Source organism: Phoxinus phoxinus (assembly GCF_949152265.1).
Source record: "Phoxinus phoxinus genome assembly, chromosome: 14".
Lineage (NCBI taxonomy): Eukaryota > Metazoa > Chordata > Actinopteri > Cypriniformes > Leuciscidae > Phoxinus > Phoxinus phoxinus.
In genome coordinates, this window is record NC_136889.1 from 4,883,968 (window position 1) to 4,909,139 (window position 25,172).

A 25,172-nucleotide genomic window follows, 5' to 3' on the forward strand; every position below is an offset into this window, starting at 1 on the left:
ATTTTTAATTGTCATCATTTAGCCTACTCTCTCAAGCCGTTTCAAACCCAAATAAGTCTCCCTCTTCTGTTGAAAATAAAAGTTATTTGGAAGAATGTGGGTAACCAAATAGTTGATGTACCCCAGAAATGACCATAATAGTTTTTTCCTACTATGGAAGTCAATGGGGACCAGCAACCGCCCGGTTAGCCACACTCCTCAAAATATCTTCTTTTGTGTTCAGCACAAGAAAGAAATTAATACATGTATGGAACAACATTAGAGTGAGTGAGTAAATAATGACATCTTTTTTATTTTTGGGTAACTATCCCTTTAAGGACAAGCGGCTGCATGTTTACTATTAGGGCTACTGTCTCTTTAAGATCTGCGCGCAACGAGTCTAATATACACGCATTTGACAATCAGATTTTTTTCTTATTTTTTTCTACTGTTCTTTCACTTTAGACATAACCAACTTTGTTTATGTAAACCTTGTGTGTATTTGACAGTATTAGAGCAATAAGACTCGAAAGATAACTTAGTCCAGTAACAGACGCTGTTAGACAGGCTTTAGTGCATGTGCGCGTCGGCGGGTGTAACGTTATTGCGCTCAGAAAAGCGCCCGTTAGAACAGCACATCAGCAGCGAATGACATGTTTAACCGGCAAGGCTTTAAAGCACATGCAAATAATTCATTTTTATGAACTACAGTGTCCCGTTCCTCTACATGTCATGTGAATATACGTCGCGCTGTACAGTATGTTGAGACGGAGGCGCCAGAACTGCAAACTGATAGAATGCACGATCCTACGATATTTCTTCAAAAGCAGATCGTGGAGACATTTTAATCATCATATTTGACATAATATTTGACGATGCCCAGGGCCCCTTAGATGTCCTGGGCCCCTGGGCAATTGCCCAGTTGCCCTAATGGTTAATCCGGCCCTGGGTTACATACATTAATACATTTAACAGCTTTCTTGTTTTTCAGATTATACATCGTCTTTAGGTAACGTATTGGAACTCATTTCAAAATTAGAAATCGTGGTTTATGATGACCACCGTACTTATTTATACTAAATTCTGTTAACAGAAGTAACAAATTAATCAAATAATATTCCTTATGGAGAGACGTGTCATAAGTGAAGAAGTCAAATTAAATATAGTCAAAATCTGGGAATTATATGATGTTTTACACCTCTTATAATGCATAATCACGTTTGAATTATAATAAAGTTAGGCTCACGATGGGCCTAAACTAATTTCTACCCGTGATATCTGATACTTTTCTCAGCGCTGATCGGTACTGTCCAATCACAGTAAATGCTATCAGTAGTTGCCCCTCCCCCTGGCTCTAAAACGGAAGCGGATTTCGCCACCTGATGTCACTTCCACCCGCGCCATTAGCCGCTGCTTCCTTTGTTCAGAGAGTAGATAAGCTTCAGCACGCGCTTGCTCCACCAGCTCTGAATTCGCCTGATTTCTCCGCGAAAACCGTGATCAACATGGATGCTAATAACAAGAGGAAGAGCAGCAGTGGGGACAGTAAATATCTGCCGGAGTTACTGGCGGAGAAAGACAGCCTGGACTCCTCGTTCACGCACGCGATGAAACTCCTGGGTGCAGGTCAGTGCGTCTCTATTCACCATTAAACCATTCACGCAGAACTTCTCTAAAATGTTAAATATTGAGCTCGAGATGTTTAAAGGGTGGTTAGTTAATATATGCTCACTGGAGAAAGTTTCACGTGCGTCGGTGAAATGCGTGTTTGTACCGTTAGGCCCGAGGCGGGGATTTGCTCCGGTAGGCCGCATCGTGTTTTCAACGCAATGCCGTGTGGTGATGGTTTCTTTTATTGCGTTATGTTGCGTTTAATGTTTCAAATGGTTGCGTTTTTATCTGGCAACCAATTAATCTTTTCGTTTAATCCGGTTTCACATTGAGAATTAGGTCTCATTTGAACCACGTTTAAATCCATATATTCGTGATTCGGCCACCAGGGGTTCAATCAAAGAGCTGTTTCAAAGGTTACACAGGAAAAAAATATTAAATGTGAACGCAACTCAAGTTAAAAGTGCATTTAGCCCAATTGCAGAGAATGGTTTAGTTGAAAAGGTAGTTTTCAATGTATAAATATAAGGCAGCATCACGTGCTTTCCTTTGTGAAGGGCTATCCCATAATTCCGCTAAGGAACCCCAAGATTGCAGACAAAGAGAAATGTGGATTGTTTGTTTATTTTATACATTAGTCTATTAAAAGTCGTAGTTTCATCTCTATTGTTGTGTATATCTGAGTGAAACTGCTTCTCGAAATGCAGGGCGGGACTTTTGTTATTGGGAAATTGATTTAATCGTTCTCGTTTGTAATTGCTGTGATCGACAGGTTTTCCCGCCCTCGTGGGAATTTATGGATTTAGGAAAGATGGCTGGAACTCCTATTTTTGACAACTTGAACAAAAGTATTTTCAATAGCATAAATCAAGTTTTTGGAATAAGTTTAGTGATATAGAATGGGAACATTTCTGGCTTAAGCAATTTATCAAATACAGTTTCTGAAGTCTAATAAATTATAGATAATTGCTACCCCAGTAAATATAAACTTGCTCAATTTAGTATTAAGTGTATAAAAAATATTTTCAAGATTAAGGATTCCTAAAGATTTTATTGCATGCAAGACTCTTGTTGTAATATATAAGTTAGTATAAGCTTTGTGAGAATGTTAGGTGACCCTTTTTTATATTCAACTTTCATGTAACCCCTCATTGTTTTTCTATTTAATTTATTTTGCAAAGTAAAAACTAGAATTTTCATATAAAAATGTTAGTAATTTTGTTTGCAACATTTTGGATAGCCTACCACATACAATTTTAGGCTTGTTTGTCTCACACATTACATAGAAAACAGGTTATGGTTTCATTCAAGAAAGCAGAATCCAGATTTGAGGGTCTGCATTTGATGTTTAAGTCTATTTACCACAAGGATCAAAGGAAACATCAACATTCTTTAATATTCAATTAAAAGGAGATTTTTTTTTTCCCTCATTATTACAAACCATTGGGATTTGTACCACATGACAACACTGCAGCTTCAGCAGTGACTGATATGGTATAAAACTGGGGTTCTCAACTCAAGATCCTCTTTCCTGTACAGTTCAGCTCTGATCATCAATGCCTGTAACTTACTAGTAATCCTGAAGACCATGATTAAAGCTTGTTCAGGTGTTTAATTGGGCTTGGAGCAAAACTCTGCAGGAAAGTGGATCTTGAGGGCCAGAGTTGAAGAGTTTCTGCTTAATTTGGTTTCTTTAACAAGCAAAGTTCTAGTACTTTTGAAAAACCATGCTCTAATTAGTCCTGCTGTTGGGGGGAATTCTGCGCGTTGTGTTTTTTTAAAAAACTTTCTATTACAAAACCTGCAACCAGTTAGTAACCACTCATTTAGATCAAAGTAACAGTTCTCAATTTGTTTCTATTTAAAGTTGTTTGTTAGAATGTTTACAACTTCTAGGATTGATGTGGCAATGCAAAATTGGACCATTTGATTAAATCTGATTCTGTTTTCTTTTGCAGAGATTGAGAGGGTTCAGAAGGGTGAGCCTAAAAAAGAGTCCGAGACATACCTGGATCTGTTCACTGCCAAGAATGTGAGGGTGAAAGAGCGAGTGCTCATTCCCGTCAAGCAGTATCCTCGGGTAAGTCATGCGCTGTCTGGGTTCTCTACAATGCAAGGACTTGTTGTTGAGCAATTAACTAATGCTTTCTCATTTCTCCTGTCAGTTTAATTTCGTGGGGAAGATTCTGGGCCCGCAGGGAAGCACCATCAAACGTCTGCAGGAAGACACCGGGGCGAAGATCTCAGTGCTTGGCAAAGGATCCATGAGGGATAAGAACAAGGTAATGAACTGGTCTTAGCTCTGCTAATGAGTTAACTGTTAAATGACCCGGTTACTAAAGCTTAAATTGTGAAACCTTCAGGAAGAAGAGCTGAGGAAAGGTGGAGATCCGAAGTATGCACACTTGGCCATGGAGCTGCACGTACACATCGAGGTTTTTGCTCCCATTCCCGATTGTTACCTGCGTATGGCACATGCCATGGATGAGGTCAAGAAGTTCCTAATGCCTGTAAGTGTGAATGCAAGCCAAATGATGCTTTTACATCTTACTTTTTCCCCCTTGTTTTATTTATTATAATCTGTGTGAGCCGGTCACTGGAAGCTGTATTGACCGATACCAATCACCATAATAATAATACATGATTTTTGGAGGGCTTCAAATAGACCTACTGGGGTTATTTAGCTAACAAGGCATCTTAAGAATTAAGAGATGAGCATTAATTGAAAACTAATTTATTGGCAAGGTACGTGCCATGTTCCATTCCCTCTCTTAAAGGTGATTAGGAACAGCTTGGAGCTTAAATATAGCATTCCTGTGGGGGGAATAAGTATCAACAAAGTAAAGTAAAACAACTGCATAGTCTTCACTGTAAATTAAATACAGTAAGTCTACTAAAGAGCAGTGAGTAATTTGGTCTTTTATTTCTGAACATTGAAACGGACGGTAAAAGGTTTTAGTGTTGTCACGATACTAGAATTTCTAACTTCGATACGATACCTTGAAAAATATTGATATTCGATACCATTTTCGATACCACAGAGAAAAAAACTGCCACAATATTAAGGGGGTATTTTTTTTATTTAAAGCTAAATATAACAAGTCTAGAACATGACAATGAGGTTTTTTACATGAACAAAAATGTCATGAGTTCTGTTAATATTTTTTAATTAGACCAGGGCTAACATGACCCGTTGTATTTGTATAACCTACTGTTATCAAAGATTAAAATATAGCCTACTGTAACAAAAAAGCACTTAACAGTATCAAATTGGAGGATAGAGTGTCAGTAATGTATAATAATAAGATTAAACATTCAATTTTCAGTTAAAGGCATTTCATTATTGAATTCAGAGATGTCATTGTCTAGCTGTTTAGTTTAATTAATATCTGTGTAATCAAATTGATGATAATTGCTAATGAAGGCAAATTGAAGAATTAAATAATAATTTTCTGAATAAAGTTAAATAGGCACAAGTTAATTTACATTTGACCACAGTTAAAATATTTACTTGTCTAAGATTCCTCAGTCAGATTATGTTAACTTTAAGTATTACGGTAAAAAAACGAGACAACACAGGCTCATATCAACAACAATACTAGGCCATCTTGGTTAATGTTTTAGAAAAGTTAAAATGAGAAGAGTTACACAGTGTTTCCTTTAGAATTTTTTTAGCAGTGGGGAAAGGTCTGTCCAAACAACAAACACCCCTGATGCTGAGCGTAGCCTATGCTTGCTAAATGGTACCCATATGGAGCCTGTTCCTTAAGTCTGTTTTCACCTATACAGTAATTTAAAAAAATGAGTGATGTGAGGGATAGGGCGCTATTCTCCGACATGTCCGCTCGCGGTGTTCTTTATCAATCAACCAAAGCCGGTCGCGGGGGCGCCGCCCTCGCCATCTTTCCATTCACTTCACTTTTGCTATTTAACCAGAGCGAATGAGACGAGTGCGTCACGTGTGGTGTTTGTCAACGCGCCTTTGGAGAGAAGTGAAAGTGACTGCTCGGCTAGTATCGATACTTCGGGAAATTAGTATTGGTACCGTTCAGATATTTCAGTATCGATATTTATCAAAATATCTATTTTTGACAACACTAAAAGGTTTATTGGTCTGCGGTCACTTAAGAACTACTGCATGGATCCAATATTCTGTTACACATGCAACTTATTTCCCAACTGTTTCACTTCAGACATAAATGATTATGCAAATTCTCACCAAGCTGGGCATTTTGACATGTTGGTGTGTTTTTGAACCCAAAGTATACTTTGGTAATGTCTTTTTTTGTGGCTTAATGCGGTTTTAACTAAACAGGCATGAAAACTCCTCACCTTTCGGCGAAATTCGCCGTTTTAAAACCTAAAAGGGTCACCTACGTGATTTGTGCAGATCCGATGAGAAAATATTTTGGGGGGGGGGGGGGGGTGTTCGAGGTCGAGGCCGAGGCCAGCATTTATCCCCTATAAAGTTACCATAAACTTTACAAAACTATAAGCTTTAAAAAACAATCATCATTCCGAATTCCGAAACATGACAGCCAATACGAGTCAGAGTAACGTTAGGGCAGAAATGTTTTCAAAGTCTTTTACACCGCGAGTCTGAGAACTGGACACACTGCCGAACAAAGAACCGCACGTCGGAAAGCAAGCCTGAGGTAAGTTAGCTTACAATGTTAACTGTCCTGTCAGATACAGACAGCGATGTTGCCAATGTCATTATTTTTTATTTTGACATAGAAGTGGGCGAGATAATATCGCGAGTGGGCGCGGGCGCCGTGAGCGCTGAGCGAGCAGGAACAAGTATTCATTGCGCGGCTTTAATTTGTGGCTCGCAGTTGCATGGCGGTAAATAATACGGTGATATGATAATGCATTCACTATAGATATTTTATAAAAACATAACAAGTAGGGCTTTAACATAACCCGTTAAAAACTCAAAGTGTCAGCTCTATTACAAATTATTTCGATCGGATTGAAAGGGGTGGTTTATCGAGAGAACGTGAAAAAACTTGATCGATTGAAAACCGAAACTGAAAGGACGACGTATGACGCGCTGAACAAGCTGTTCTCCTGATTAATAAAGTGTCATATAAATGAATATCCTTTCATTCTATAATTCTCCTTTCACTCAGCATCTGTGAAGTGAAGCAGGACAACGGCTCACCAGTGCTTGTTTCAGATTATCATACAGACGACTGGTTTGGGGCATTTTTGGGATAAATAGTAGTAGTAAATAGTTTTTTTTCTCTGAGACCCGATGAAATACGTAGGGGGATATATGCCGCATCCTTCTCACCTTTTTTACCCCTGACCTGTTTTCATGCCTGACTAAAGAACGCCCTGCAGTTTAGCAACAGTATACTGCATTTACGGAAATCACTGATCTAGCTGATTTGGATGTTAAGTTTAGGCTTTAAGCATTGCTGTTTAAATCCATTTGAGGGATATTTATTTTTTTCTCACAATTTAATTGTTAACTGATCATTCTGATTTATCCTTTTCTCTTGTCAGGTGGATGGTCTTGATGAGATGCATCCGGATGCTTTCATGGATCCAGGGTTTTTGAATGGCTCCCAGGATATGTCTGGCCACGGCAGAGGTCTCGGCCCTCCTGGCAGAGGTCGTGGTGGCCCACCACCCCCTAGGTGAGAACCGCTAATAGATATATGTAGCAAACAGAGGCTATATCTATTATTTATAGATCTGAACAATCATAAGTGTTTGGAGTGTATATGTAATGCATTTTCTCGTAGGGGTCGCGGTATGCCCCCTCGCGGAGCACCACGTGGAGGAGCTCCAAGAGGAGGTCCAGGGCGTGGAGCTGCATCACGAGGAGCCCCCGTGGGACGCGGTGGTCCTCCACCCTCCACACCAACCAGAGGAGGAGGTGCCTCTCGATCAAGACCACCAGCACAGGCTCAGAGGATGACACCAGCATCTGCTCTCTCCCATCAACAGCACTCGGCCAAACCTGAAGCTTATGGGGAATATGTGAGTATATCCACAACACCAGCAATTGCTCCTGTTTTATATTTGCTGCCATTGAGAAGGTTGGGCTCAGTGTGTAGTGATTGGATCATTTATGTGACCCTGGACCACAAAACGAGTCTTATGGGTAAAACAATTTTAAATTGAGATATTCAGCTTTACCAACAATCAATAACATTTTGAAACGTATTCAAATAAACTTGGTTATTTTAATACTAGTTGAATGCATATCCTTCACTTGAAGACACTTACTTATTCAAAGTAACCATTCTGTTGGATTTAGCCAGTAATTTGTTACTTAAAAGGCTTTGCAAGTCTTTATAAATGTTTGACTTCTCCAATGCTTTCTCAGGCCTATGAAGAACCATATCCAGAGGCTGCTTATGAAGGATACGAGAGCTACTACAGTCAACCTGCACCACAGCCGTGAGTGCCATTTTCCTCCCCATCTGTTTCTTTAGAGTTAAATTCTTCCTTTGATTCATTTCCAAAAAGTTTAATTCAGTTTCAAGTTAAGATGTTTCAGAGTTGAATTGACTCAAGTAATGCTGTAACTTTCTGGCCAGTCCAAGTCCTGCCATGATTTAAGATGAAGACTGTTAAAAATGGCTTTTGTTTAATAACTGTTTCTTTTTTCCTCTTCCACAGAGACACAGAGTATTATGACTACGGTCACGGTGAGGCACAGGAGACTTACGAGTCTTACAGTAAGACATGTTCTCGATTGTGCAATGTATAGACTGGTTATATTGTACAACAGCTTTTATGTTAGATGTTTAGCATGCTTGAACCACAACAGCAAAGTGCCTAATGCAAGGAAAAGTACGTCTGATGCACTTATCCTTGAGTGAATATCCATGTTTAATGTGCATTTGTGTGTTTAGCAGAAGATGACTGGGAAGGCGCCGCTTGGGGTGGTGCTGGTGGAAAAGCACCTGCTGCCCGCCAGGGCAAGTCATTTCGGGAACACCCGTATGGCAGATACTGAGAGCTTTCCGTCACTGCAGTTGTTTGGGCAACCGCCTCCCCTCGTAACTTCTTGTAACCACCTAAAGTAATTCTAGTTGTTTTTGTATCCTGTTTTGGTTAACACTCCCTTTTTAATATGAATCTACTCTTTACGTAGGACGATGACCATTTATAAGTTCAACATGACACGTTTTAGATTTGCGATTATATGCTGTGCTTATATTCTCTTTGCATTTGTTTTACTTGTTTTTCTTTTTTTTTAATGGTTAAGTGTTTGTTCTCTGAAAAATTGATACCTGAATGCTAGATAATTAGCTGATGTCCATTTGTAAAGTGACTTGCTAAAAAAAAAGAGAAAATTGCCTGTTAATATCACTTAGATTTATTCCAAACGCGCTTTTTGTAAGGCAAAACAAAAAAATTGAGGGATGCTCAAAAAAACATTAGTTCCTGTACAAACCAACATGTTACTTAGTTTTCAAAGAACAAATTCCATTTGGTTTGAGGCTATTTATTGTTTGAAAGTCTCGTGAAAACATTCAAAATTCGCATCTGCTGTTTCCTTTTGTTAAATGAGCAAAACAAATATCGCAAAGGTTCAAGTTTACTTCTAGACAGGTAAAAGTACAGCTCTCTCAAACCTTTGTACGTACAATATCCAAATATTAGACTTGTTTTTTTTTTGTTGGTGTTTTTAGTTTTGCAGTTTCCGAAATATTAGCAAACTTGTGTGCATTGCCTAACTAGGGAACTAAATATGTCCAAAATGTGTCCCTATCAGTTTGTCAATAAAGCATAGTTTTCTTTTACAGCCTTCAAAACGTTTGTTTTTGACTTATTAAAGTTGTAATATTCATCCTATATAAAACTGTCAACTGTTGCAAACTGTCAAAATTCTGCATGCATTTTATAACATCACAATATTTAGATAGAGAACTTGTTTTGATGTTCAAAATATATTGTGTATAAACCGTTGATAAATAGCCTGCAATTAGCGTGGAGTTATTTGTATCAAGTAGATCGTTAAAAAGCTGCACCTTATGTCTTGTACAGGAACAATTGACGACAGAATAACATTAAAGACAAATATTTCCAAAATCTGTTACCTTGGTCCTCCAACCTAATCTGAGTTATTTTGTATTTCTGAATAATTTAAAGGGGTCATATCTTTTAAATCAGTTTATGCTTTTGATGGTCGTTGTACTATGAAACATTCAGAACTCAAAACTTTCAAGTAAATGAATTAAACTCGAGCCACAACGCCTATTCGGTACGGCGACTGGGACAAACTACGATGAAGTGTCTGCCTGTTTTTGGTGCAAAAACAAGTGGATTGATATGACCTCTTTAACAGATAATAGTCAATCTATTCAACATTAACAATGATTTATACACAATAAGGAAATCCTGGAATTTTTAATGTGTTTATACCTGTTTTAAAAGCGATAACCCTGTTGCAACCTCGCATCAGTCACTAAATCCCTCTGATGTCACAGAGACTCTACATGTTTGTCTTCTATTGAAAAGGATCTTGAGGTAAGACCTGCAGAGTCACCTCTAAAAGCACAGATAGATTCCCCTTTTTAAAAGGTAAAGTATACATGCACAAAACAATTTAGATGTTTGGTGCTCATATGGTAACTTTGCGTGCAAAACAACAAAAAAAGCAAAAGAAACGGCATGAGATGTATTGTCCAACCAGATCACTCAACACAAAGGCTTTCGTAGCCCAGGGTCAAAGTTTTGACCGTGAAGATGATTCAAATGTTCATTCTTACCTGACTCTCGGCGGCTTAAACGACAAAATTGGGAAAGATGGCGTAAAGTGTAATGCAAGCTTCAAAAAGGTAATATCAACCCTAAACTTCTCTCTTAGCACAACTGTTCATTCACTCATTTGTACACAATCATTGCAAATTCAAATTGCGTTGTTTACAAATTCAAAAGTCCATATTCCTAAACCTGGATAACACATCATAAAACATTCAACTTTCTCAAAACAAGCTTAGTGTTATTTTATATGCAACTCTTGTTTTAAAAACAAATAGAATCTAGTTTTGTCAAAATTACACTGTTATTAAAAGTTTTCTTGTAGCTGTACAAAATAGACAAAAAAAGTCCTCAAATTTTACAAGCATTAGATTTTTGTGTAGAGCTGGACTTGTCTTTTTGTGAAATTGTCGTTTTGTGAGGTCTTGCGTACTAACTCTGCTCTTGTGTTGCTCAGTGACTGATGGCGAGAGCTTCTCTCCAGACTGGGTCTACTAGGCAGCTGCTACAGGTGAAGTGTGTAAATATGAGTTATCAGCAAGCAGTTTAAATGCAAATACAAGATAAAGCCTTTCTAAATTGTGCACAAAAAAATAATTTATAAAACAACTTTGATTGGATCTGGTGGCACCACTTTATATTCGGTCTTTGACTACAATGTACTATTAATCATTTCATAGTGCACTTGTACCTGTTTTTACACCTATATTTTAAACATGCCTGCATCTAATTACATCTGTAACTAATTTCTGTGATTCAGTGTTTTATTATTTTGATTTGCCCCTCTTTTTCTTTTAAGTTTGGTTATTTATGTACTGTCACTTTATATATATATGCCATTTATATTAAATATAGTGCTTAATTTTAAACTAAATGGCAATATTAAAAATTAAAGTATTATTTTTAGTTTATTTTAGTGCTTCAACTTGTATATTAGTTGAAAAACAAACTGAAATTAAGTTACTTCAGCAATAAACTGAAATACATCTTTTTTTTTTTTTTTCAATTAGCAAATTTTTATAAGTTTTAGGGGTGTTTACTTGAGACATTGTTTACATACAGACAAGGTTATTGCTCTCCCGTCACATGGAACTGCAAAGGCCAAACTTGTCTGTTTTTAGTACATTGTGTAAACTTGCCTTTCGTTAAAGGGATAGTTCACTTTGAAATGTAAATTCTGTAATTTACTCACCCTCAAGTTGTTTCGAACCTGTATGAATTTCTTTCTTCTGCTGAACACAAAGATATTTTAAAGAATGTCGGCAACCAAACAGTTAACTGGTCCCATTGACTTCCATAGTAGGAAAAAAAAAAATACTATGGCAGTCAATGGGACCAGTTAACTGTTAACTGACATTCTTCAAAATATCTTCCTTTGTTCAGCAGAAGAATTTCATATAGGTTTGAAACAACTTGAGGGTGAATATATGATACCATGATTTTAATTTTAAAGTTTACCATTCACTTAAACCATACCACCAAACCAGTCCCTAACCATACCCGTGTCCCACCTCACTAGCAGCAAAAGTTTTGCAATACAACATGAACACTAAGTACATTGTACCTAACCATATTTTATTTATTTATTTTGCCATAAGAACATGGTAAAGAAACCTAATATAAAGTGGGACTGATTTGAAGATTGGACATTCATTGGCATAATCAATTTGATTCCTCAGAGGTTTTGAACCTTAATTTCCCTAAATAAGTTCCTTTGAGATTTGGCACCTTTGATATTGGTACTGAGATTAAGTTTGTTTTGCGAATTATCTAAATCATGATAAACGTTCTGGCCTTCTATTTTAGTGTTTCAGTTTATAAAGAGTCTGACAAGGACTTTTCTATAGTATGCTACTTTCTAGTTATACTTCTGTCTAAAATATTTTTTTTGTCTTATGTAAAGTGTTGAACTTTAGCTGCGTCTCTAAAGATTGATGACATGTTACATCCAGTTTCCTATTCCATAGCAAGTTCTTTCATGTTTTCTCTTTACTGGAATGATCATGGAAAAGTTAATTCGTTGGACCAAAAAGTATTGGGACTAATGTATTGTATTATGAATGTCTTTTTGTTATGGTACGTGTACTGCCAAAGTTCACTTTTAGACCGCAAATTGGCATGCATCCCAGTACAGATCCTTGGTCTCAAGTGGAGAAAGACCAAGTATGCAAGACCTTTTAAAGTTTGTTTCAGTGAGACTCACTTTGTGTACAATCTGTTTCTGTTTGTTGCAGGCTTTCGGTGCCGTTTTGTACAGAAGAGGAAATTACTGTACTTTTTTTTTTTTATACAATCTTGTCTTAATGTATTAAGTTGTCTTGTTACTCTTTTTATACATGCATTTTTGGATCCCAATAAATGATTTTATACGGTTTTATTGAAGTTGTAATTTATCTTGTTTTCAGAATGAGAAACAATGTTTGTCTTGCTGAAGTTAATTGAATGTCTCCCAGTTGTCACTAGTTTAAATTTTGGGGTTTGTTAAAAAAATGAAAGCTAAAACTGTTAGTTTAATCTATTTGAATTTACATTAGTTGAAAAGGAGTTGGTTACAAATGTTAACGGTGATTTCATTTAGGGGGATATAAGCCATTAGAAAATTGGTTACCCAGTGTTATGGTGAACTGACTGCTTTTTCCTGGTCATTTTAAAGTATTTTACCACTTATTGCTGTATTGACCATCAAAATTACAATAGATGTTGCTGTGTAGTTGCCACAGTATTGGTCGTTACTAGGGTGTTTCTAGGCTGTGCGAATTGACTCGGGTGAATCATTTAAAAAAATACCTTTGAGGAATTCAGTAGGCTATTAAATGTAGGGTAGACAATTTTGGAAAGACTAGCTTTGAAAGCATAAGATCCCACCCTCCCTTAAGAGCGTCTCCAAAGCCACGCCCCAAAAAGTGCATGAGCACGCACAGCAGGGGTGTTAAAGCTGAGGTCTAAATTAAAGCATGTCACAGAATAATGAACAAACAACTTGAAGAGCTCAGACTTGTACCACCTGACTGCTGAAGTTTCATGACAAGTTGTCACGTCAGCCTAGCTTCCACGTCCCAGCATAAATGCTCCAGACAAATTATTTGTAATTAGATCTTAAATCACTGTTAATTTTAACAAGCATACTGCGTGTTTTTGCATGGTGGCCAATACAACTAACTGCCTTACCTAATGCAGCAAAATCCTGCATTTTGCTAAAATTGAGTGGGAGATTCCCGGAAAAACAGATCGCCTGCATATTTGCAAGTGGACACTTGACTAGTGGGAAAAGTATGTGTATAAAGTACTAGAGAACCAGACTTGAGTAAAAGTACAAGTGCTCTATCAAAAAAGTGACTTAAGTAGAAGTTGAAGTGCTCTTTAAGCACCACACTTAAGTAGAAGTACTGAAGTGTTCAACATTTTTTGTACTTAAAGGTGCATAGCGCAAGATTCTGAGTTTTTGCAGAACTATGCCACCTCTGGCGGCAAGCGAAACTGCAGCCAGAGATGTGCACGCCCATGGACCACACGCACACGCACGCTTAAACTTGCTTGAGCTGTTCATAACCAAAGGAGCATCAGCCACAAATCTTTTGTTTACAATCATAATGTCTTCAGAGGTAATAAAGTTATAAATCTGCAAGTCATTTTAAATATGTGAAAGGAAAGGCAATTGAGTAAATTACACACTTATGTGAGGGAAAAACGGGGGTAGTAGAAAAGTTCGTTTTTTATTTCCATCTATCTCCATGTTGAACTGTGTTATGTGTTTACTGTATCCACTTATGATTGTATTATTATGGAAGAAACACGTTCATGAACAATATAAGTTGTTTAAAGCTACACAGTCGGTCAAAAAAGACCGGAGATCTCTCCATTTGTTGAAAGCTTCCCTATGTTTACTCTCGTCTTATTCCGACGCCTGTCTGAGTCCAATTTGGCCCTTTTGGTTGCACTAGACAAAAGTTTTCTTTTTTTTATCTTACGTGGAGTTTGCGTTGGTGTTTGAAATGAACTACAAGCAGGTCTTTTACAATCCATCTTGTACGGAGAATGCCGGCGAATACACAAACCTGCCAGACATATGTGAGCGTGCCGTGAACCCGCATGACGTCACGCCCAGTCTAAAATTCCGGCCCGAATCCCTCTTATTTATTTTACTTTACAGGATTATAGAGACAATCTCAGTGATGAGAGAAGGGCTCATTCAGCCCATCAGGCAATTGTTTAAGCATGTATGGGTTAGAAAACGGGTATTTTTAACATGAAAAGTTGCTTAATGCACCTTTAAGTAGGCTATTGCAAGTAGTTTATGTTAAAATGTAGGCTACTAAAGTACTGAAAGTAATATTGTGTTATGTAGCTATTAAAGAAAGCAGTCAAAAGTTTGAACATTGTTTATTTCAAATGTTTAGGACACAATTCATTTGAATGTTATTACACATTCACATTAAAAATGTGAATCTGTAGATAGTCTGATGTGTAGACACATATTAACATTACCTCTGTAGGCCTGTCTGTGGCAGCAGAAACTGTTTCTTCATCCCCATCATCCTGTGAAGATGACCATTTGGTTGAGTAGGCTACACTTTATATCAAAAATACCCTATATAAAAAATAACACATAGACCTCTTACATTTAATGAAGGCCCTTGGATCTTCGGGAGTGACTGGCTCTGATGAAGTCCCTCCAGGAATTCCCTCAGCCAAAAATGATCCTGCACTGCTATTTACTTATTTAATATGTCAAATGTTTATAAAGTCAGGTAGCCTACACCTATGATATGCTCAAGCATTACCTGATTAAATTATGTTTTTATATTTCATTTTCAGCTGATGCCACGTTCTTTTAATGCCTGCAGGATTGCACCTAGCCACAATGAAAATTAAAATTAGGTTGAATAACATGTTCTTCTGGTTTCACCTGATATTATAACAGTTATTTTAAAATAGTTATTAATTACTAATACAAAAATCATCTTCAACAGTGTAATTAGATTAATGTAATAATTACTATCTTTAGAAAGTATTGGTCTACTTATTATTAATGACTAAATCCCATATCAACCTCAACCACTTGAACAATACAAGGAGAGACAAGAAACTGCACTTTTAATACTTTCAAATTAACAATATACAATTGCATGAATTATTCTTGAATTGACCAAAGTGTGTAGAGGGAGAGGGTTACATTAAAATATTACCTTTAAAAAATGTATGTTAAATCCACTATTGTTTTATACAGAATTGTTATATAGTCTATATAGTTATATAGTTATAAAGCAGTAGCCTATTTAATGTAATTACATCAGATTTTATTTTAAATTACAGAAGAATTAAGAGTAATCCCTTTAATTAAATTACAATATTTAGATTACTTGGTAATTAATTACACTCAACACTGTAAACTGCAATTCTTTCTTCTATTTCTTATCCCGACATATACTACTATACGCTACGTTCAGATTGTCAGTCCAAAAAAGCACATGAAATCCGTTTCAAGCTACAGCCATGTGTGGTTTGAAATCCTATTCAAATCACATATCAGGACATCAGCTTCAGTCTGAAAAGAATTAACGCTCTGATCGGATTTCGCGTGACTTTCTCACGCCACGTAAAGTGTGAACGTCAGACGTTGTTATAGGAAAAATGCTGAAAGTCGCTGCCGAAACAATGCTGTGTTGTTAAAAAGTGCCGGACGAGCAGAACATTATTATTTTTGAAACATCTCACAGGTGTCAGATCCACTGCGAGAAGAGAGATCTGTCCGGCTTGCCTGCGCTTTTTGCACTCCTCCCCTCTCAGCAGCCATGGAGACTAAGTGAAATATGTTGTGGTGAGTAAGTTATATAAAGTTACATTTATAGACATTAAATTTAGACCATTAGACATATAGTGCCGTGTAATCATATGGATCCTCGATTTAATATATGCTGATTGCTGTTAATACAGCAACAAAACAGTGTCCTTTAGGCCACGTGGTAAGATAAATTTAAGCCAGATCGTCCTGAACTTTTTGGTAAATTCTGGGCAAGTTTCATCTGCATAAAGACAGAACCATCCAATGGCAAAACCTTTAAACTCAAAGGTTTCTAAAACAAATAATATCCTTGAGTCTGTTGTAAAGAACCTTTAATTTTTTATTGACAAAATGTAATATTGTAGTATTGATTTGTGTAATTCAATCTCTTTTGATGTCCGTATACCCCCCTTGTTTTTTGTTTTCCTCTTCTCACTGTTAATGTCTGTATCCTTTCATTTGCAATACAAAATTAATTCATTAATTAAAAAAAATATTAAAACATAGCCTCCCCCTACTGGACGCATAAAACTGCCAGGGGGGTAAAACTGTTTGGGTCGTAGGCTATATCTACCGGCTCCAGGTCTGCAGCCTCCTCATACTCAGAAATACGACGAAAAGCACAGAGGGGAGGGCTTAACAACCATCCAACATTTTAAAGGTGGAACGAATAGTTCGACGAATAAGGAGCTGGCGAAAAAGGAGCTGGAGTCAGCCTCGTCTTTTTGCAGTTGTCCCATCACCATTAAACCAGACCTGTTTTCACGATTCACTGGTTTAAAGTATTCATCATCAGGAATGCTGCCGTCTTTTCTTCTGTCGTGGATCTTACTGCGGTGTGCAGGTTGGTACAAGGATTTGATCTGCGTTTTGTAACTTCGTGTTTCTGCTGGCATGACCTTACATACATGAACTTACCGTGCACGCTGAAACTAGGAGATATTTTAAACTAGGCTATAGTTTATAATATGCCGTAACAATCAGAGACGGGTTAAAAACTTTGTTTTTATTCTAAGAAGTTTTGTTTGAATTTCCATGAGAGTCAAACTAAACCTAGTGGAAATGTTATGTTTGCATGCGTTTTTTTAATATCCATTCCAAATGAGCATGTCTACCTATCTAATGAAGTTAACTCTGTGGATTAAAAAAAGTTTTGTAGAGTAGCTATACTTGGACAAAACAGCAAAAGCACACACACACACACAAAAAACAGAGTAAACTCTCGCTGCTGCGTGTTTTAACTCTGGTGGGGTCTTGCAAAGAAAGGGATAGCCTATCTCAAACTGAAGTTTTCATAAACAGCCTGTGTGATGTTGAGCGCATAGGCAGGTGGAATACGGACAGAAAACCTTCAAAACTTGTTCTTATTCAGGATTGTAATGTTTTCATTAAGACTATGATGAAAAAGCATAAAAAACACTGTAAAAACGTAGAAAAGAGGTTCATTTTTAGTATTCTTTTTTCACTAGCACTTTACAATAATGTCTCATTTGTTAACATTAGTTACTGCATTAACTAATACTAATCAATATATTTACTAATACTCAGCAATATATATTTTTTACAACATTAGAGCCTTTGTTAATGTTATATGGCTAATAAAAATGTTAATGTTAGTTCACAGTTCATTAACTAATATTAACAGATACAACATTTGATTTTACAAATGTATTAGTAAATGCTGAGATTACATTAACTAAGATTAATAAGACGTATGTTGTTGATGTTGAGTAACATATAATTAACTAAACCTCTTTGTTAAGTGTCGCCCTTTATTCTTTAAGGACATAGTAGTAAAGTTTCTTTTAATGATACATATACATATGTTTATCATTTTCCTAGGTTTAATATATATTTGAATATGTTGGAAGTATGAGGACAGGTGGTTTTCAGTGAAAATGTTGTGAACCATTTTTTAATATTCAAGATTTTATTTGTCATGTACACAATTTTATATATATATATATATATATATATATATATATATATATATATATATATATATTATGGATTACAGCTTGCTGTGAAAGACTGTGCGTTAAATATAAGTAAAATGTTCATAAATATCTCAAAGTGTAGACTAAATGTAGGTATTTTTGGAAAGTCGCTATTTTAAAAACAGCTGGCAGACAGGTTCTCAAGAGGGATTGGACGTTTCTGCAGCTTGTTATTAAACCCAGAATACTTAGTTTTGTCATTCAGAATGCATTAACCATGTTTTGTGGGCTGTGGGCTGCACAGACCCTGCTTTAGACAAATAAACATGTGTCATAGCAGAACAAAAACACAGAAGCAGTCTGTCCCTGCTAATGTTTCGTTTGAATGCAGACGCTGAAATGATAAATGCATTAGGGGAAGAAAGAAAGTTCTTTCTGGATTTTGACATGAGGGTTTGAATAATTACACAACTTTTGAGTGAGGTCTTTTAAACAGCCTGTAAGTTAAAGTAATTGTTCATTTTAATGTATGTTTCATACTGTAACTAAATCAGAGGGAAATGATCGGTGAATAACACTGATGTAGAAGCACCTAACCCTGGTTGTAAACATAAACTTGACATCAACTGTAAACTTGAGACTTTTTTTTTTTTTTTTTTTTGTCATTTTCAATGCGGACTCAAATGTTGTAAGAATTGGCTTGTAACGCATGTGGAATGGACTGATAAGCGACCACAGACAATGTGCTCAGGGTCGCTCTGCACATGCACTTCTCACCAAGGCTAAACTTTTGACATTTATTTATATTATAATATATATTTTAACCTAAACTATTTTTATATCTCTACATTGCATGTATGCACATGCTGTATGTTTGAGTAATGCGTGATGGCAGCATCTGTGTTTCTTTAGAGACTGCATGTAGTGTCGTTTTTGGCCTTTGCCCTTTCATGCTGATGTCATGCCTCTTACATGACCCAGAAACCCCACTACTGGTTCAGCTTTTTTTATTTTAAATTTGAGTCCAAAATGCTTTCAAATGATAGTCATTTGCAGCTGGTTTGATGGCTTTTTGCCGTTTGATGCAATAATTCAAGTAGCACCACCTTTTCACACAAAGAGAGAGAGAGAAAACAATGTCATTAGTCCAACGTTTTGTTGAACAAAAATGTCTTTGTTCTGTCTTAGTGGAATCTACTGTTCAGTTTGGGGTCAGTAAGTTTTCTCTTCTTTTTTTTCTTTTAAAGAAAGAAAGTATTATTCAGCAAGAATCGGATTTAATTGATCAAAACATTAAGAATGTTACAAAAGATTTAAAAGAATTGCTGTTCTTTTGAGCTTTCTATTCATCAAATAATTCTGAATATACTATCACTGGTTTCAACATGAATAATAATAATAAGAAGAAGAAGAAATATATCTTGAACAGCAAATCAGCATATTAGAGTTTTTTTATTTTTTTATTCCGCTTTGCCATCTCATGAAGAAATTACATTTTAAGATATATTCAGATAGAAATCAGATATTTGTAATTGTAATAATATGACTGTTTTTACTGTATTTTTGATCAATTAAATGTAATGCAACCTTGGTGATTATAATAAACTTCTTTCAAAAACATTAAAAATCCCCAATCTTAAACAGTTGTATATCAAAGGGTTACCATGGTCATGGAAAATGTGGAACTATCAGTGAATTTAAATTTGTTGGACAATATTTTGATAATGTTTCAGTGTTTTCATCCATACAATGGAAATTAGCTAATTCTAATGTTGTTTTTTGGGCCGCAAAAAATCATTCTTTAATATACCGTTTCTAATTTTGTGTTCTGCAGAAAAAACATTAGTGTAATTAAATGATGGTATGATTTTTATTTTGGGTGAACTATCCCTTTAATTATTTCTCTTAAGATCTTTTAAAAACAGTATTTTATAGAACGTTTATACTCAAACGTCAGCAAACTAATGAAATTGCAAACTCAGTTGCGTCTGGTAACTGTTGTAAAGTTTTCTTTGATCGAAGCAGAGACCAGTGAGACAGTTGGGATCGCGTTCAGAAGCTCTTCTTTATTGAGCGCGGCTGCAAGTTCGTCCAAAATCAGTCTAAATCTAAACAGTTTACATTGTAGTTTACATAGAGGCGGAATATCTGAATAAAGCATGTAAATGAAGTGGGAACACACCCTACTCTGAGAGCACTACCTGTCCAATTGAATCAGCATAAGTATTCACATTCACATGAACTGGCCTGGAAACTCCGGTTCCAAAGGCCATCCCAGAGCCATTAAAGACAAAAGGTGAAAATCTCCCCTACAGCTAATCTAATCAACCTAAGGATTCAACGTCTAGGCTGAAAGGTGACTCATTTACAGTTTTTTCCAACTGCTTACACACGTTTTCAAAACTATGTCTCCTTTTTTCAAAACTCTACACACAATTCCCAAAACTGCACACACAAAATGCAAATTGCCTCATATCTCCTTCAAAATGTAACACTGCATTCAAAATGCCATAAACACACGTCAGAATGAAGCATTTGCATCAAATGACAAACACTTCTTTCATAATAGTACATTTTTGGATATATCATGCAAACACTGTTGTTCTAAAGCTCTTTGGTCTTTCATAGCCTTATATATACATTTCAATGTTAGTGAAAGTAATCTGCTGATATATGAAGGACTAAAAATGACACAAAAAAAAAGAAAAAGAAAAAGTAGAAATAAATAAATAAATGCATAAATAATAGTGAAAATAAATACATTTTGGTAATATAAATGGCTATTTCTGTATTTTTGCATGTATTATTTCATTTATTTATGCATTTCTATATGTATTTATTTATGTATTTATACATTTATTTATATATTTATGTATTTATACATTTATTTATATATTTATTTATTTCTACTTTTATTTATTTATTTATTTATTTTTACTTCTGTCATTTTTAGTCCTTCATACTGATAGGGGTAACAAGTACACTGTAAACCTTGTGTATCTACACTGGAAACACCAATACAATGTAGAAACAGAAAATATTTAACATTACTGTTGTTTACAGTAGCATACAACAAAACCATAAACATATGTAAACCAAAAAAATATTATTTAGAAGGAATCTATTGTTCAAATCAGATAGTCTGACCTTTTACCTGTTTATAGGCCTATACTACAGTAAAGCAGAGATTGGTTAGTGATCAGCAATTACTAGTGTTTGCACATGTGAGGAGTGTGTGTGTGTGGCCTGGTGAATAAGTGTAGCATTTTGATTGGTTGTGTTTGGAAAAGGAAAGCAAGTCACTTACTGTTAGATTTTTGTGTTTTAGTTAGAGAATTGTGTGTAGTGTTTTGAAAAAAGTGTTTTATGCAATTGAAAACTGAGTCAAAGGCTGAGAAATAGCTTATGGTTTTGGAGATTTGATGTGTAGTTTTGCACTTTGAGTGAGAGGTTTCAAAAATCGTGTGACATGAAAAGATTTTGAGTGTAAGCAGTTGGAAAAAACTGTAAAATACAATAGAGAAAACAGGACTGGCAGGACAGGAGACTCTTGCTGGAGACTCAATAATCATCTGAAATCAGTCTACTAAACTTGATCAGTTTATATACTATTGCAGTGAAAAAACTAAATTAAACATTTAATAAAGTTGTACCTATGGTCATGAGCTTTGGGTCATGACCGAAAGGACAAGATCCCGGATACAGGCGGCCGAAATGAGCTTTCTCCGCAGAGTGGCTGGGCGATCCCTTAGAGATCGGGTGAGGAGCTCGGTCACTCGGGAGGAGCTCAGAGTAGAGCCGCTGCTCCTCCACATCGAGAGGGGTCAGCTGAGGTGGCTCGGGCATCTGTTCCGGATGCCTCCTGGACGCCTTCCCGGGAAGGTGTTCCGGGCGCGTCCCACCGGGAGGAGACCCCGGGGAAGACCTAGGACACGCTGGAGAGACTATGTCTCCCGGCTGGCCTGGGAACGCCTCGGTGTCCCCCCGGAAGAGCTGGATGAAGTGGCTATAGGGAGAGGGAAGTCTGGGCATCTCTGCTTAGACTGCTGCCCCCGCGACCCGGCCCCGGATAAGCGGAAGAAGATGGATGGATGGATAAAGTTGTAATCCTGCATAACCTTTAGGAGGGTTTATTGGATCTCTAATTATAGGGCTAATGAACAACGCCTCGCTGTGCTGGTGTGGCAACAGAACACAGAGGAGGGCTTTGAAGAGAGCAGACAGGTAAACAAGGCTTCTCAGAAATTACAGCTGTCCATGAAATGTAGGCTGTGTGTGTAATGTTGTTTTTTTGGGAAGCTCTGACCCTCCTTCCTCACGTGTTTCGGCACCAAGGTTACGCAGTACATTGTTATGGGAAGAACGAGGCGGTAACTAGGGAACGTTTAAGGCAAGGCAAGTTTATTTATATAGCACATTTCATACACTATGGCAATTCAAAGTGCTTTACACAGAAAATAATTAAAATAATCACAAAATAAAAGCAAGGAAAATTAACAGTTCTAAAAGAGATATATGATACAGTTATAAAATGATTTAAAAGCTTAAAAAAGATGATACATATTAGATAATACTCCCCATGGTGATTTTCCCCATGGTGATAACACTGATTAAAGTCATTTCCCATGGTGATTACAGTTTTTCTCTATTGCACATTCCTTGAAACTATGCCTCGTATTCTCAAAACAGGACACACATCTCCATAACATCTAACCCAATTCCCCAAACATCCTATTTTCAGGTCAAAATGAAGCTCCACACTCAAAACCATTCACTCTTGCTGAAAAAGCAAACTTTGGCCTCAGACAGGACACACAAGCCTACGGAAGCGTATTGCATTCACTTGAGGAAAAAAATCTACTCTGTTTTTCTGAATTAACGAGTTAATTATCTCAGAATTACAAGATAATTTTTCATGAATAAAAAGTTTTTGCTCTGTTTTTCTGAATTAATGACTTAATTATCTCAAAATTATGAGAATTTTTTTCTTGAAATAAAATGTATTAATTCAGAAAAATAAAAAAAATTATTAAGTCATTAATTCAGAAAAACAGAGCAAAAACTTTTTATTCATGAGAAATTATCTCGTAATTCAGAGATAATTAACTCGTTAATTCAGAAAAAGAGCAAAAACTTTTTTCCCATGAAAATGTATCTCGTAATTCTGAGGTAATTAACTCGTTAATTCAGAAAAACAGAGCAAAAAAAATTTTTCATAAAAAATTATCTCGTAATTCTGAGATAATTAACTTGCTAATTCAGAAAAACAGAGTAGATTTTTTTTCCTCAAGTGAATGCAATACGCTTCCGCACAACACACACACTACAACATATTCTTACACACTGGTGCAATAAATTCAAAACAACATTTTTAAAACTGGTAAGATATGTTGCTTGTGGTTTTCACATGATGAACACAAAAAAACACAGCCAATGGATACATTGGCACATTTTTATTCATCCATGTACTACACAGTACAACACACTCACTTTTTTCCCCCTGTTTTACTCTTTTTTTTTGTTTGTTTGTTTTGTAATTTTTTTTATATTTACTTACAGTAAGATGTGTGTGACCAACCATCATATGACAGTAAAAGATCACACACAAACCTTATTCTAATATGACATTGTATTGGAATGGTGAAGAGTGTTGGTACGTGACAGGAGAGCCTTCACTCAAGGATAAGCGATGAACAAGTTTATGAATGTTCCATATGGTTGAAATACCATCATTGGCCTAGAAAGACAACATACTGTGAGTCAAGACTATAAAGGAGAAAGGATGCCCTCCCCTCACTGTCAGTGTGACTGTACGACTGTTGGCCTTTTCTTGCAAGAAAATAAATAAATTTCTGGATCCATTGTTCCAAAATTTAATAAACTGATTCGGACCCTTTTATCTATCTATTGAAGGATCTGATAGATGTGTACTAAATTTAGACTCTTAGTGTTTCCACCTGGGGAATTGTGTGCTAACTGAGCTGAAGCTGTGCTGACTTGAGTGAACAATATTGAATACTAGTGCTTTCTAAATGACCACATTGTGTAGGCAATGAGAAATGAAGGGATTTGTGTTTATAGTTTAGTGAAATGTGTGTGCTTTTTGATAAATGGCATTATGGTTTTGAAATTTTAGTTCAAAAGCCTGGTTATAGTGTTTAAGCAATCGAGAAAAACTGTAAAATCAGACAGGAGGGGATCTAGGACTGACTCACGGCCCACGGGTAACCTTCGGTTAACTGCCCCATCAGTCCGCACCCCACAGAACCTCAAGTTTAATTACATGTCAAACTCACTACTCCACCAATTGCTACCCTGGGCGCAGCAGCAAAAAATTACTTCCCACTGCTCCGGATGTGTGTTCTGAACTCACTGCTGTGTGTGTGCACTTGTTTGGGTAAAATGCAGAGCACAAATTCTGAGTATGGGACATCAAACTTGGTTATACTTCACTTCACTTCAAGCGTGCCATTTCATCCGGCTAAATAGGCTAGAGAGTTGGCTTGGTATCATCACTGTTACTGTACTTAAATGGTTTAAAACTCACCTTACTGGTTGTTCCCAATTTGTTGTTTTGGGAAACAACAAATCTGAAATTGGACAGGTCTGCCATGGTGTTCCTCAGGGATCTGCCTTGGGTCCTATGTTGTTTAGCATTTATATGCTTCCTTTGGGATTTAAATCAGCTCTAAATCGTATTTTACTGTCACCTTTACAATTCTCTCGGAGTGTGTGCAGGAAATAAAAACCTGAATGCACCATCATTTTGTTAAATTGAAATATTCCAAGATAGAGGTTCTATTTATTGGCGCACAACGGCTATTCACAAAGGTAGCCATTTTAATTTTATTATGCATGATAATGCATTTATATAGCGCTTTCACAGACCCAATGGCCACCAAAGCGCTTTACATTTAGCCTCACATTCACCCATTCATACACCGACGGCGGTGTTAGCCATGCAAGGCGCCATCCAGCTCGTCGGGAGCAGCTGGGGTTAGGTGTCTTGCTCATGGACACCTCGACACTTGGTCAAGTGGAACCGGGGATTGAACCACCAACCTTCCGGTTTGTAGACAATCTACATGAACCACTGAGCCACTGCCGCCCGTCGTGAATAATGTCGTATTCTCATC

The 25,172-nt window shown here is 36.6% G+C and overlaps 2 protein-coding genes across 9 annotated transcripts in view; both read left to right on the top strand.

The window, feature by feature from the left end:
• The first annotated feature begins 368 nt into the window (after positions 1 to 368).
• khdrbs1a (KH domain containing, RNA binding, signal transduction associated 1a) lies at positions 369 to 12,691 on the top strand. 8 transcript variants are annotated; one of them, XR_013800139.1, is made up of 11 exons: positions 1,342 to 1,605; positions 3,549 to 3,670; positions 3,756 to 3,872; positions 3,954 to 4,100; positions 7,102 to 7,235; positions 7,344 to 7,581; positions 7,931 to 8,004; positions 8,227 to 8,285; positions 8,463 to 8,632; positions 10,775 to 10,828; positions 12,552 to 12,691. XR_013800139.1 is itself a non-coding variant. In XM_079634357.1 (9 exons), the coding sequence occupies exons 1-9, from the start codon at positions 1,362 to 1,364 to the stop codon at positions 8,564 to 8,566; spliced, it is 1,209 nt and encodes a 402-aa protein (XP_079490483.1). In that variant the 5' UTR covers positions 369 to 1,361; the 3' UTR covers positions 8,567 to 9,361. The 8 variants fall into 8 exon arrangements, 4 of the variants coding, with proteins under 4 accessions (XP_079490483.1, XP_079490484.1, XP_079490482.1 ...); XR_013800140.1 differs by having other exon boundaries at positions 1,359 to 1,605; positions 8,466 to 8,632; XR_013800141.1 differs by having other exon boundaries at positions 1,359 to 1,605; positions 8,227 to 8,255.
• Positions 12,692 to 16,703: 4,012 nt separating this feature from the next.
• Positions 16,704 to 25,172, top strand: part of LOC307010086 (V-set domain-containing T-cell activation inhibitor 1) — a 33,430-nt gene continuing 24,961 nt past the window's right edge. Inside the window, exon 1 of the mRNA XM_079634469.1 lies at positions 16,704 to 16,943. Within this exon, the coding sequence (XP_079490595.1) occupies positions 16,898 to 16,943 (46 nt within the window). The 5' untranslated portion in view covers positions 16,704 to 16,897. The remainder of the gene's footprint in view (positions 16,944 to 25,172) is intronic.

Bases quoted from the DNA above. Each gene is read 5' to 3' on its own strand.
- khdrbs1a (XM_079634355.1), top strand. From the start codon at position 1,362: ATGTCACTTCCACCCGCGCCATTAGCCGCTGCTTCCTTTGTTCAGAGA. The intron at 1,606-3,548 runs GTCAGTGCGTCT...TTTCTTTTGCAG, and splicing joins GATGAAACTCCTGGGTGCAG to AGATTGAGAGGGTTCAGAAG. The intron at 7,582-7,930 runs GTGAGTATATCC...ATGCTTTCTCAG, and splicing joins CTGAAGCTTATGGGGAATAT to GCCTATGAAGAACCATATCC.